This window comes from Polypterus senegalus, chromosome 2 (genome assembly GCF_016835505.1).
Source record: "Polypterus senegalus isolate Bchr_013 chromosome 2, ASM1683550v1, whole genome shotgun sequence".
In the NCBI taxonomy this organism is placed as follows: domain Eukaryota; kingdom Metazoa; phylum Chordata; class Cladistia; order Polypteriformes; family Polypteridae; genus Polypterus; species Polypterus senegalus.
Window position 1 is genome coordinate 163750642 of NC_053155.1, and position 15789 is coordinate 163766430.

Genomic DNA, 15789 nt, shown 5'->3' on the forward strand with positions numbered 1-15789 from the left:
AAAGTTCAACATGGCAAACGTTGTCAACCGTTATGTGTAGAATTTCGAAATGAAACCTTGTAAGTAAGCTGTAAGGAATAAGCCTGCCAAATTTCAGCCTTCTACCTACACGGGAAGTTGGAGAATTACTTATGAGTGAGTGAAGCGAGGGCTTTGCCTTTTATTAGTATAGATATATATGGATGTCCAAGAAGGGAAATAATGTTTCCAAACAGGTGGAACAGCTTGTGCCGAATAACAACAATGCTAAGGAATATGACATCTAACCTTGGTACAACAACAGGTGACAGATTGGGGCACAAAAGAAAATTCCACAGTTGTGCATCATAAATGGTCTTGGGTATGTACTGCAAAACCCAGTTTTTTGGAGAGAAATCTTTAAAACACCAAATTTCCTTTCTTTCATTTAGTTCATATTGGTGTAAAAGGTTTTTAATCATATAAATAAATAAAATGTAAATATTGTACTTACTACTTTACAGCCATTTGAAGTTCCTTTATTACATAAGCAAAGTAACAGCCATTTTTGGGTATTTCATTTAGGCACAATAGTGCCAAAATACCTTTAGTGCATAAGATGATAAGGATCTCAAGCGGCACATAAAGCTTGCATTGCTGACAAATTTTTTAAAGTTGGTGTGTCCATCACGATCACCAATGCTATCTGCCAGCCATGAAGGACAGAGTTGCAGAGGTGATATCACAATCTCACTAGTCTCAGAGTCTTCTGATGGCAGCAAGTAAAGCTTTTTTTATTGAGATGTGGGCACAAAATGTTACAGAATTCTGGGGAATGACTAGCGAGAATAAACACTTTGCATGTTACCAATTTTATTTTGTGTACTGCATTTTATGCGTCAATTCAAGGTTATTTTATGAAAAGTGCATATTGTCAGAAATATTTTGTTATAAAGAATTTTATGCAGAAAAGTGTATTTTGAGCAATCTCTAATGAAAGATTACAGTTTTAGGTGGTCACAGGAACCTAACCCCCCAATTCCCATTGGTTCAAGGTATTAATATTCACATCGTTGACTTGTGTCATTTTCTATCAAGTTGAGGACTGAATGTATTTATTCACTTGCAATGAAATGAAAATCTTCCAAAATGTACCTGAGTTCCAGTTAAATCTTCTTTATCCTCAAATTCAAGTCTTATTGGGTCATGGGGTGGCAAGCCCATTGGATAAACAATTGACACAGCTCCTCGCAACTGGTCTAGAGCATTCCTCACCATCTCTATAGTTACACAAATATTAGCTTGAATTTGTTTCTGTTACAAAAAGAAAAAGGAAAAAAAATATTACTTTCATTTATTGACACTGAATATAGTAAAGCTTCCAACTCTTTTAATCAAATAAAATATGAATGCATACTTACAACTGGAGAACAATGTAATACAATCTTAATAAAATGCAATTTAAAACTTTTCTGAATAGTGCCTTCATCCCTCTACCAAGTGAGGAAGAATATGAACCATGTGTAAGATGGCCATTATGCTTCTGGCTTTCCAGGGATGTGGATTTAAGTTGTCTGTGACACCATGATTCCACAGGAATGTAAGCAACACATTAAGAAAATAAAAGATATTATACAGTACAGAAGAAGTTAAATATGACATTCTAAAACAAGTTTCATTAAAACAAAATTAAAAGATTACAAAAGGTCTGTTCAATCCCATATATTACAGAAGCAAATAAAATATGTAATCATAAACCATGCTAAAAAATTTACCCTCACCACATAATTAATAAAATGAGAAAAAAGAGACAGACAATGGAAGTTTGCTGTATTATACCCAGTCTCTATTTAAAAAATAGGAGCTTAGTAAAAGACACAAGAAGTTTATCGAAGTAAATTTAAAATAGCATTGAAAAAAAAAATTTGCCAAATTTTAAAGGAGTTCTATACAGCTCCATGTAAAGAATTTTTTGTAGTTTTAGATAATACTTCTCTCTACAGAAACTGACTCACTCACTTAACAAAAAAAACTACATCATCTTTAGTTAATAAATAAAAAAATAAAAAAAACACACACAACACCTGAAATTTGGCAGACGTTAGTCGGTATCTGCTAAGAAATTACATTTCGATATATTTATACTTAGGGGTGACACAGGGTGAATACCACCCCACAACAGTAGTAAGATTTACATTCCCAGAATCTCAAAGATGCCTTGAAAGATTTTGTTATGTTATGCAGAAAAGAAAAAGTAGTCAAACTTTGTTCGTTTGTCAATACTACTTTTAAAATTTGTTTCTTGATATTTATTGGTAATAAAACTTTGAGTGGTGTATTCTTAGGCAGTGTGTCTTTTCGCTGCTTTAGTAGTGATTGTGTGGATAAGTGGGGTGGCAATTCATACAATGGTGCAAGCAGAACAGTGCCACAGTACAGGTTAAGGCTGTAAATCACACAGAGAAATGGGGATAGCAGCAAATGAAAAAGGGCAGCTGTTCTGTACAGGAAAAACAAACAAGGTAGCGAGCTACAAAGAAACTAAGGTGTGAAGTGGAGAAAAGAAAGTTATGCAAAACTCAAAGAAGACATGGTTAGCAAATGGCCTCCCTGTTCTGTGAGCATCTTCTTACTTGTTGCAATGCAGTATTAAACACATAACAATTCAAACCAGACTGGATTGTCAAGCACTTTTATATATACATATGAAGTCTTGAACACTGGACACCAGATGCTGGGTTTCCTCCTTTTTAATGCTCTGCCAGGCATTTACTGCAGCTGCTTTCAGTTGCGGTTTGTTTGTGTGCCTTTCTGTCCGAAGTTTAGTCTTCAACAAGTGAAATGCATGCTCAATTGGGTTAAGATCAGGTGAATGACTTGGCCATTCAAGAAATTTTCACTTCTTTGCTTTAATAAACACCTGGGTTGCTTTGACTGTATGTTTTGGGTCATTGTCCATCTGTATCATGAAACGCCACCCAGTCAATTAGACTGCATTTAGCTGGATTTGAGCACAGAGTATGTCTCTGAACACCTCAGAATTAATTCGGCTGCTTCTGTCCTGTTTCACATCATCAATAAACACTAGTGTCCCAGTGCCACTGGCAGCCATGCACACCCAAGCCATCACACTGCCTCCACTGTGTTTTACAGATGATGTGGTATGCTTTGGATAATGAGCTGTTCTACACCTTCTCCATACTTTTTCTTGCCATCATTCTGGCAGAGGTTGATCTTGGTTTCATCTGTCCAAAGAATGTTTTTCCAGAACTGTGCTGGCTTTTTTAGATGTTCTTTAGCAAAGTCAAATCTAGCCTTTCTATTCTTGATTCTTACTAGTGGCTTGCACCTTGCAGTGCACCCTCTGTATTTACTTTCATACAGTCTTCTCTTTATGGTAGACTTGGATATAGATAGGCCTACCCCCTGGAGAATGTTGTTCACTTGGTTAGCTGTTGTGAAGGGGTTTCTCTTCACCATGGAAATGATTCTGCGATCATCCACCACTGTTGTCTTCTGTGGACGTCCAGGTCTTTTTGTGTTGCCGAGTTCACCAGTGCTTATTTTCTTTCTCACAATGTACCAAACTGTAGATTCTGCCACTCGTAATATATTGTAGCAATTTCTCGGATGGGTTTTTCTGTTTTCGTAGCTTAAGGATGACTTCTTTCACCTGCATGGAGAGCTGCTTTGACCGCATGTTGTCTGTTCACAGCAAAATCTTCCACATGCAAGTACCACACCTCAAATCAACTCCAGGGGCCTCATGTATAACGCCGTGCATAGAACTTGCACTATAAACATGGCTTAAGCACAAAAGCCAAAATGTGCTTATGCACAGAAAAATCCAGATGCAAGAATCTGTGCGTACTCCAACTTCCACGTTCTTCGCTACATAAATCCCGATCAGCGTGAAAAGTAACGCTCGTGCGCGCTTTATGTAACACCCCAACTCCTCCCAGGATTACGCCTCTTTGAATATGCAAATGAATATAAAATCACCCTTAAGCTCAGCCTTCTGTGAAAAGACAATGGGAAAAGCACGGGGGAAAATAAGAATTTCAGCGAATACCAAGTGGAGGCAAAGGAAAAAACATACTATTTGTTCAAATAAACCGTGGTATAATCAACAAAAGGAAGTTGTACGAGTGACACAGCGTGTTGGAGAAACTTGAAAGCTCCAGTTCACAAAAATCACAGTGTGCCGGAAATAAAAAAGAAGTCACATATTAAAGTCGCCATGAAAAGGCGAGTTGTAGCCCATTGTCTGAGTGTCATATGAAAGCTTATTAGGGTACAGAGGGGGGAGAAAAAAAAAAAAAGGGGGCACACAGTGGGGCGAAAAAGCATGAAATGTCAACTTCAATCTCGACATTTCCACTTCAATCACATAGTTTATTTTCTCATTAAAGTAGATCATCATAAACTTCATCTTAAAATCATTTAATTAACCAGTTTCTCAAATGACATCGTAATTAAAGTAGCACGTTAAATGCTTTGTTTTGTATTTGATCTTCTATGTGCTCTGTGTGTGTGAATCACTACTTGCTTCTTAAACCGGCTTGATTCCTCCAACTGGACACAGAATCCATTACATTCGTGATATTACAGTTCTCTGAATAACTAAAATACTGAGATGTATACGTGATATCATTTTCATGATGATAGGAATTAAAGCACGTTATTAAACATGAGTTTCACGGCGCAATGATTGTGTGCGACCTTCGATGAAATAATTTATTGCAGAAGTACTCAGGGGCGGCTCTAGGCTTGTGGTGGCACTGGGCAGAGGAAGAATCGGTGGCTCCTTAAGCCCACCAATGTCAGTAAGGTAGCTTATGCACGGTGGATGGCCACGTCCGTTGCAGACACTGCATAGCCGCCTCGTGCTCATGACACAAGCATTTAACTTTTGCCGAAATTTGGCGCTGCATTTTTAGCTGTGTTATTTTCTCTTTCTGTTTTATATTCAATATATATTGGTGTAGCCGCCACTGCAGTCCTTGCTTTTCTTTCCCCAAATACCCAATCAGAATTGGGGAGCGCCGATTCTTGAAAACATTTAAGAAACACTGAAATATCTTCATAGTACATGTTTAACTATGCTATCCTTCATGACACTCCCAGTGAAGAATATAGATTTAAATGAAGTTAAAGTTTGATCTGTATAATAACATTTTGCTGCATTTCACCTTAAAAATGATATTGTCATCATATGTAAATACGCTCTTTATAAAGTGGCTCAGGTTGTGCGATATTATAACTGTAGTGCAAGTTTACAGTGGGGCGATTGTACTTAAATACAAACCGTTCTACAAGGAGCAATTGATTGAGTGCGTTTATAGTTCTTGGGATAAAACGGTTTCTAAACAGCGAGGTCCGTACAAGAAAGGCTATGAAACATTTTGCCGTGGCTGAGACAGCGTGTGCTTGAAGCTGTTTACTGAGAATTCTCTTTCCAATCAGCTGCTGCTGTGATTCACATTCAGATACAGTGATAATTAATACTCCGAGTGGTGCAGTGAGAGTAATATGGAAAATGATCTGCTGTGTCCACTCCTAACGGGAGCAGCTGAAAGAAGGTGCAGTTAAGAGTAACAACGCTAAAGCAGTTAGGGTATTTGGAATACTATGGCTATTCCCTGGACTATTATATTGTTACAAGTTAATTACAATCAGATGCGTTACACTAATAAACAATATGCGGTTAGTTTTAGTGTATTTATAAAGCCGCATCAGGAAAATAAGGTGTAACCACACAGGAACAGTAGGCACTGCTTTGACGCTGGGTTCCGCCAGTCTGCAAAACCGAGCGGAGAACTTGCGTACGACAAGGTATGAGGTACCGTGAAAAAGTGCGTGGCTTTACACTGTGTAGGTTTTATACATCGCGATTTGAACTTGGAACAGTTCTTACGCAACATTTCTGTGCGTACGCACCGTTTATACATGAGGCCTCAGGCCTTTTATCAGCTTAATTGATAATGACATAACGACAGACATGCCCACACCTGCTCATGAAATAGCCTTTGAGTCAATTGTCCAATTACTTTTGAGCCCCTGAAATGAAGGAATTGTGTTAAAAAAATGCTTTAGTTGCCCCACATTTTTATGCATTCAGTTTTGTTCACCCCACTGAATTAAAGATGAAAGTCTGCACTTCAACTGCATCTGAGTTGTTTCATTTAAAATTCATTGTGGTAATGTACAGAACCAAAATTAGAAAAAAGTCGTCTCTGTCCAAATATTTATGGACCTAACTGTATATACATGAACATCTATGAATGAAAGGTGGGGAGTTAGTGTACAGTTCTACAGCCTGGTGGTAAATCACATGCAATATTGCGTCAAACTGGGGCATATCCTTTGAGGTTAGATATCTTCACACCTGAGTAATCACAAAGACAAACTATTCTAAACTGTATGGTACACTTAAATGGGAGTTGGGACATGTATAAAAAGTGCTGTCATTTCTACATGATGCGACTAAAATGTCTGCAATGTGTACTTTAATCACATCTTAACTGTATGATTTGTAATTCTAAACTGTAAAGCAGAGAGGTAATTCCAAGAAAAATGTGTCCTTGTCCTTAACATTATGGAGGAAACTGTGTATGTATATGGAGCTGTTCAAATGAAAAGATTCACTTGGAGCTGTTCAAATGAAAGGATTCACTTGGAGCTGTTCATTTGAACCTCAAATTAACTTGAATTAACATATTTAGGGCATAGTTTAAAAATGTAATTGCAGATATTTTTAACAAGTTAATTGCATTTGTTAAAAGTGATTAATCAGCACACTGTACTAGTTTTTCATGTTGTTAATGTCTCAGATTCTGCAGTTAGATAAGAATTCAGACTTGCCTAGAAGAAAGGGAAGAAAGTGACATTGAGTGTGCTTCTGGACAATCCGCAAGTATGTGTGCAAGAGATATTACCATTACTCCAATACGTTTATCCTTTCAGGTGCTCCCAAATCATTGCTGTGCTGCTTTCCCAAGCAAACTACTTTCTACAGATTTTTTTCTTTTTCTGTGGTAGAATTAAATATTTTTGCTTTAGTATCACTCTACACTTAAGTCCAAATTTTACATATAAACAAATACCACAAATTACCATAATTAATAGTATATTAGTGCTTTTTCATGTCCATAAGTCTGCCTGATGCATGTGGAATTTATTTTGTAGTATTACCCACCATACTGTGTCTATTAAACTATGCCAAGAGGTGGACTAAGTTAGTGTACTGCACTTTTGTCTTGGACTGCTGCAAGTCTGCACCAATAAACCACACTTCAACGGCACTTAATCCAAAAGTTAGTCTGATTAATCCAAATATGTAGTAAGACCAGATCAGAATGGGATCATCCCAAGCTGACAACACACAACTAACCCAAACTGTTTTTTCACATTTTGCATTAAAGCAGGAGATTAATGTTTTTTTCTCTGCCATCACTATAAAAAACTACATGGGGTAACATTAAATAGATTTTTAAATTAAAGGAATTAAAGAAAATGTTAAAAATTCTCAAGTAAAGGAAGGTTCACAGAAACATTACAGAGATTAAGTTCATAAGTGATTCTTACTATATTACTGTGGAAGTAATTATGGAAGGCGTATCTGCAGCAAAACTTAAACAGATGCTTGCTTTGAGTAATGGTACTGCATTCACACTCAAGTATTACAAAAGTATGCTAAAGTATTAAAGATCACCATGTGCCAACAGTTTTGGGGAATGAAACAAAATTAAGCAAATTATTTTAAAATGTAATGCATTACAAACTGCGCATTAACTTTGAATTACTTTTTCTACTTTTTTTTTTTTTTTTAAATGAAAAACTGCACATTATTGGCCAGCATGTTATTAAATCCTATGCCCATATAATGTTAATGAAACTGACCAGAAACAGAGCCAGTGTGACAAAGCAAACAACATTAATCCCAATAGGTTTAATATGCTCAGTGGATATAGAATAGGTAATTCTCATAGCAGCAGAATTTTGTACAAGTTGTAAGCGATTGATACATTTTTTAGGGATGCCAAATAGAATAGCATTACAGTAATCAATACATGAAGTGAGTAAGGCATTAACCATCCTTTTCTTACACAACACACTACTGAAGTATTGAAGTCTAGAAATAATTTGGAGATGGAAGAAAGTAGTCCGAGAAACATTCATTATATGGGAAGAAAAAGAGTGGATACTGTCTAGAATGATGCCCAGGCTCTTAAACTGGGAAGAGATGTTTGCGATTATGTTGTTAAAGAACATTGAAGAATGGTTAACCTTAGCAAGTCTAGATTTAGAACCATTGAGGAGCACCTCAATTCTATTGAAATTTATTCATCCATTACTTTATGTCTTTGACATATAAGAGCACTTGGAGAGGAAAAAAAAGAAGTGGATTTTGTGGATAGCTAAAGCTGTGCCTCATCAGCATAACAATGAAATTTAATACCATGGTGTCGAAAGAGATTACCTATTGGGAAGATCTAGATGAGAAAGAGACGCGGTCCCACAACAGAGCCCTACGGAACTCTGAGCAACGGGTTGCATTCTCTGACTTAAAACCAAAGCCACAGACTCCAGAACTAGCTAGATGTTTCAAAAGTATCTGATGTGATACGGTGTCAAATGCAGAGCCGAGATCAAGTAGTACAGAATTAATAAGAGTCCCATGACAGCTGCATGCAGAAGATCACTTGTGATTTTGACCAGGGCAGTTTCTGTGCTGTGTTTAAATGATGAAAGCCAGATTGAAACTGTTCAAAAAGGTAATATTTTGAAAGATGGGATGCAACTATCTTCTTGAGAATTTTTCATATAACACGGAACATATGAAATAGTCTGATATTAAGGATATTAGGGTCTAAGCCAGGTTTTTCAGATTTAGAGTAACTGAAGCCATTTTTAATGAGAGGGGGACCGTGCCAGTAGTAAGGGACGGCTTGGGGGGATACTGTATATGTGATAAACAGGACTTAAAGCTTGTAGGTACTGGATCCAATCAGCAAGTGGAAGAATTACATTTTGTTATAAGCTCCGAGATATAATTTTCAGCTGGTAAACTGAACTCTGAGAATAAAGGATGAAAGTGGAAAGTATGTAATTTTCTACTGAAATAGAAGAAGCAAGTTGCTGGTGGATTTTTTCCATTTTTTGAATTAAAGAAATACAAAAAAAAAAAAAAAAAGTACAACAGTGCTTACCAATTAGGTTACGATGAATAGCAAAATTAGCCTGTTCATTGTGGAAAAAAAGAGCTGTAATATATTTTTCCCTCCTGTATTAATAATTTTAGAGTAGTACTGTATACAGTTTTGGCAGCAAAGAGAGCATTTTTGTATTTTAGCATATGATCTGAATACATTTCCTTATGTACAAGGAGACCCATCTTCTTAGCTAGATGCTTCAACCATTGGCCCATGGCCTTGAGTTGATGGAGTTCAGGTGTGAACCCGGAAGCAGTGTAAACAAATGAAACCGTCCATGTTTTAAAGGGAGCCAGTGTATCGAAGGCAGAAGACGCAGCAGCATTGTAATGGCCTACTAGTTCTGATGGTGGGTTGGTAGAAGGAGAAACAGGCTGTAATTGCAATAACCTAATAAGGTTCTCTGGGTTTACTTGCTTGATATTACTAAATGAAATCACACACTGAAAAACTTTAATTGACGGAGAAGTAAGCTAATATCAAATGTAATCATTTTGTGATCCGAGATGGGTAATTCAGTAAAAATAAGATTGTGGGGTATGAAGCTAGAGCAGCAAACCAAGTCTAAAATATGACCTTTGTTATGAGTTGAGAAGTTCACATATTAAGTTAAATTAAAACAGTCAAGCATTTCATTAAAATCATTTGTGAGTGCATCAATTGAGTGTTAAGAGTGAATGTAGTTTGGACACTGGAAAATGCCATGATGCAACAGGAGATCAGCAGGCAAATCATGATTTGTCCAAAGTCGATTAAGTTCATCTGGTGAATATTTTACTTTTGTAGAAATGACTGCATTAGATAGCACAGTAGACAGAGTAATCCATGACAACAAATGTTTATTATAGGAGATTTCCAACAATCACCAATGCAAATTTCAGATATGCAGCAAAACCATGTACCCCTCATGTACCTACTTGGCCCAATTTAAAATAACATGTTAGCCAGTAGACCATCACTACTGTCATTTCCACAAATATTCAGCAATTGACAAGAGGCAGTTTCCACCACCTCTTCTTCAAAGCTAGATCATATAGCAGAGAATCAGCAAGACAATTTCCACTTATCTACATAGATTCCAGGAAGTAGAGAATAGTTCTACAAGGGACAGGAAAGTTTGATATGAATTTTTAATCCAATGCATTGTAAAAAGGCAAAGAACAAGTAAAAGAGATAGAAAGAAATAAGCAAAGCACCAGAGAGTAGTGGCAGATAGAAATGCCAGTGTTCACTTCCGCTACGGCCGGTCATTGTTTCAAATTAACTACAGCAAATAGGATTAAAGTTACTGTGATACTTTATTTACACATTTCTGTTGCTGGATTGCATGCAGCACAATATTTTCTGCTTGGTTGTGTCCAAAAGAACAGTGGATCACATTTGCTCCCTATAACCTTAAACTTGACTGATTAAATTTAACCCTCAGCAAATGCAGGATTGAATGTATACTTATAACCTTTATAAAGTGTTTTTTCTTGATTGCATGCTGCGCAAATGATCAATTTCTTCCAGATAGCAGTCGGCAAACCAAACATGTGCAAGATGTTGCAAAGAGAGCAGCAAGCAATGTCTATAAAAACCAATAATTCAATGAAATAAAGTTAAGATATATATATATAATGCAACTTGAACTTATATGATGCAACTTGAACTTCGACAGGTGCTGGGTAAACTTGAAGAGCGCATTCAGGAAAACTCAGTTAAACTGAGCACGCTTGCTGATCAATTGGAGCATCTTAAGGAGACATTCACGAATCGGATCGATAAGGCCGAACATTTAGCTGCCAGTGCCGAGGAAAGAGCAGTAAATGTCAGTTCCGAATGTAAAAAACTCGGAGAAAAACTTGGAGACAGACTGGCTGCTTTAGAAGATGGGAGTAGAAGGTATAATGTCAGAATTGAAGGCCTGTCGGAGAATCGAGAAAGTTCAAACCCTGTGAAATTCGCATCTGAACTTTTTTCTAAAATAATCGGGGGCGACTTTAAAGCAGAATCTGAGATAGCAGTGGCTTACCGCGTACGCGGATCAAACACCGTCAGACCCGACCAAGATCTTTTATAGTTCGTTTTGAACGATTATCATTTAAGCTAGAGGTGATGGCACTCCTCAGAAACAAGGAAGATATTACATATGAAAATAACCACATTCATTTCTTCCCCGACTTCTCTCTGGCAACAGCTATTAAACGCACAGCCTTCTATAATATTAAACAGTGGCTTCGGCAAGCCAGTGTCAAATACGGCCTCCTGTATCCGGCAAAACTGAAAGTGGAATGGCAAGGTCATTTCTAGGTCTTCACTAGCAAGGAAGAAGCAGAAAATGAATTAAGAAAGCTGATCCCGGGACTATTCTGATACATAATAGTGAGTCATGGCGGTAAATGATAAAGCTAGGATTAATAATCTACTGTCTGATCTATTTGTTTTAAAATACGGGTTTTTTATCAGCATATATTCTCATATATTTTTATTACTTAGTATTACTAGGGCTATCTGTTTATGTTTTATTGTGCTTAATTACTTTTCCTCCTTTTTTTCTCTTTTTCTTTTCTAATTATTTCATGTGTACCCTAAATGAGACTGTTCAATATCATACCCTTGGTTTACTGTTATTGCTATTACTGCATTAAGACTTGTTATGCTTATTTTGGACACATCTTTAACACCATCACCTGGGTTTATTATCTGGGGTATCATCTTAATGCACTAAAATTGCTGAAGACTATATATATATATATTAAGTGCAAAATTCTTTTTTTTTTTTTTCCTCTTTTAAAGACTATATTGGTAACAGATATCTCTATCTTTTAACCTAAAGCGCCACTGCATGGGGCTTGTTGTGCTTTGGGCGTGCTCTGTCTCTGGGTATGTCAGAGGACTGGGACTGCGTGAAGTGGGTTTTAGCCTCACTGGGGAGGCAAAAGGGAGGGTGGGGGTTAAGGGGGAGAGAAAGAGAGCAGGCTTGATCTATACCTAATCATCTCAATCTTTATAATTATAACTATCAACGTAATAATAAGCTGCATGGCAACAACTCTTGGGGAAATAGGAAATTAAGACCTAAACTATTTCACTTCCAGTTAAGACTATAAAATGACATCAAAAACTCAGAATCAGTGTCTCCATGATGGGACAGTTAAACCGTAAGCTGGAATGTTAAAGGCCTGAATCACGAATTAAAGAGAAAGAAAGTACTTTCTCACCTAACAGGTCTAAATGCTAAAATAGTATTTTTACAGGAAACCCACTTACTAAGCAAGGATCAGTTCCGGCTGCAAAAGACTGGACTGGCCAAATGTTCCATTCTAGTTTTACAAAGAAAACTAGAGGGTGGGAATTCTCATACATAGAACAGTACCATTTGTAGCATCAGATGTAGTATTGGATCCTGAAGGGAGATATGTAATGGTCATGGGAGACTTATCTAACTGTAAAATGATTTTGATAAATGTTTATGCACCTAATGTTGATGATAAGGAATTTATACAAAATTTATTTGCATCCATTCCCAATCTGAACACTCATAAAGTTATAATGGCTGGGGACTTTAATTGTGTTTAAATCCACTTTTAGATAAGACTTCCTCCACAGGGGGTACGGCAACTAACACCGCAAAGATAATTACAAAGTTTATAACTGATCACAACTTATCAGATCCCTGGAGGTTTTAAACCCAAATTCAAGAACATATTCTTTCTACTCACCAGTACATCAAGGATTGATTACTTCTTTATAGATAATAACTTCTTGCCTGAGATTAAATCTTGTAAATACGATGCTATTGTTATTTCTGACCATGCACCTATGATCTTGGAGCTGAAATTACTAAGCCCCATACACTCACCCGCAGATGGCCTCAACCGCTTCTATTAGCTGACGAGAATTGTACTGAATTTATATCCAAACAAATCAAATTCTTTCTAGAGACAAATACATCCCCTGAGATCTCTGCAGGAATACTCTGGGAAACTCTTAAGGCCTTCTTAAGAGGACAGATTATCTCATATCTTTCCCACAGAAATAAATCCGAAGCGAAGAAAGTAGCAGAGATAAAAGCGAAATTACTAAAATAGATGAAGAACATGCCAGACTACCAAGCGAGACTCTACATAAGAGGAGGCAGGCTCTACATTCAGAATTAAACTTCTTGACAACTAAAGAAACTGAACAACTAATTTACAAATCCAGACATCATTATTATGAACATGGAGAAAGCTAATAAGCTTTTAGCGCAACAAATTCACAAGCAAGATATGCGCAAGCGCAATCTCGGTAATCACTAACACGAACGGAGATAAAATCATCGAACACAAAAATATAATGCACACTTTCAGAGACTACTATAAATCCCTATATACTACTGAGTTTAAAGAAGACAATATACAATCTAATGCATTTCTGGATACATTACAGATACCACAAATTGACGCTTTTAGTGTGGAGGAACTTGATAAACCTCTGTCATTATCAGAATTACTAGATGCTATAAAGTCACTCCAAGGTGGAAAAGCAGCAGGCCCTGACGGCTACCCTGCAGAGTTTTACAAGAAATTCTCCCACAGCTAGCTCCCTCCTATTAGCAACATTTACAGAAGCCAGAGATAACCAATCTCTTCCACAAACCTTTGCCAAGCACTAATCACTGTCTTTCCAAAACAAAATAAGGACTTATTACAATGTGCATCATACAGACCAATTTCACTTCTGAATAACGACGTTAAAATACTCTCTAAAATCATAGCTAGAAGGATGGAGAAAGTGCTCCCCTCGTAATATCACAAGACCAAACTGGATTTATTAGGGGCCGACACTTATCTTCAAATCTTGACGCCTGTTTAATGTAATATACTCACCAACTAAATCAAACACCCCAGAAATATTATTATCATTGGATGCAGAAAAAGCATTCGACATGATTGAATGGAAATACCTTTTACTATTTTGGAGAAGTTTGGGTTTGGCCCAACATTTGTGCATGGATTAAATTACTGTATACTAACCCAGAAGCTTCAGTTTGCATCAATAACATTTGCTCAGACTACTTTAAACTAGAGCGTGGCACAAGACAAGGATGCCCTTGTCACACTGCTGTTTGCAATTGCCATTGAACCACTGGCAATACATTGTCGAAATACTGATCAGATAAAGGGGATTAGCAGAGAAGGACTGGAACAGAAAATCTCATTATATGCAGATGACATGGTACTGTATATATCGGACCCAGAAAATTCTGTGCCTGCAGTCTTAGCAGCACTCACAGAATTTCAAAAGCTCTCTGGTCTCAGAATTAATCTGAATAAAAGTGTACTCTTTCCAGTGAATTCTCAAGCATATAATATTAGATTAGACACCCTACCTTTTATCATTGCAGAACAGTTTAAATACCTGGGGTAAACATCACAAGTAAACATAAAGCTCTTTATCAACAAAATTTCGCGTCTGCATGGAAAAAATTAAACAAGACTTGCATAGATGGTCAACCCTTCATCTCACACTAGCTGGAAGAATTAACACTGTTAAGATGAATATTCTTCCTAAGCTCCTTTTTATTTCAAAACATACCAATATACATTAATAAATCATTCTTTAAGCAAATAGATTCAACAATAACCTCATTTATTTGGAATTCAAAACATCCACGCATCCAAAGAGCGACCCTACAAAGACAAAAGGCAGAAGGCGGCATGGCTCTACCTAACTTCCAGTTTTATTACTGGGCAGCAAATATACAGTCGATAAGAACCTGGACACAAATAGAAGAACATACACAGGCATGGACCGCAATAGAAGTAAAATCCTGCAGTACTTCTTTGTATTCCTTGCTCTGTGCTCCAATAAACACACGTTATCGGCAATACACTAATAACCCAATTGTGCTCCACTCACTTAGAATCTGGAACCAATGTAGAAAGCATTTTAAGACGGAGAAGCTTCTATCTGTGGCACCCTGCAAGAGAACCACCTCTTTCAACCTTCACAAACATATGCAGTTTTAATATCTGGAAAAATTTGGAATTAACTTGCTTAGAGATCTTTATATAGACAACGTCTTTGCATCCTATGAACAATTACATTCCAAATTTAACATTCCAGCTACAAATTTCTTTCACTATCTTCAAATCAGGAACTTTGTTAAACAGAACCTTCCAGATTTTCCTCATCTTGCACCCTCATCCACGCTGGAAAAATATTGCTCAATTTCAAGGATTAGACTCCATCTCTACAATATATAAAATCATTTTACAATCCCTTCCTTTCAAAGATCCAAGAGGACACTGGGAAAATGATCTCTCAATTAATATATCAGAAAAGGAGTGGAAAGTAGCAATGCAGAGAATTCACTCAAGCTCCATATGCATAAAGCATACAATTATACAACTCAAAATTATATATCGAGCACATCTGTCTCGACTAAAACTCTCAAAATGTTTCCAGGGCATGATCCAACCTGTGAGCGTTGCAACCAAGCCCCAGCCTCACTGGTCACATGTTCTGGGCCTGCACCAAATTAACATTATTCTGGACAAAAATTTTATTACCTCTCAGACAGCCTTGGACTCACAATCCCTCCTAACCCATTAACAGCTGTGTTTGGGGTTCTTCCAGAGGGGCTTAA

General features: G+C 37.0%; 1 protein-coding gene across 1 annotated transcript in view; it reads right to left on the bottom strand.

Moving 5' to 3' along the window:
* Positions 1–1292, bottom strand: part of cfap298 (cilia and flagella associated protein 298) — a 103380-nt gene extending 102088 nt beyond the window's left edge. The window contains exon 1 of the mRNA XM_039744920.1: positions 1114–1292. Coding sequence (XP_039600854.1) covers positions 1114–1236 — 123 coding nt within the window. The 5' untranslated portion in view covers positions 1237–1292. The remainder of the gene's footprint in view (positions 1–1113) is intronic.
* Between the last annotated feature and the right edge of the window lie 14497 nt (positions 1293–15789).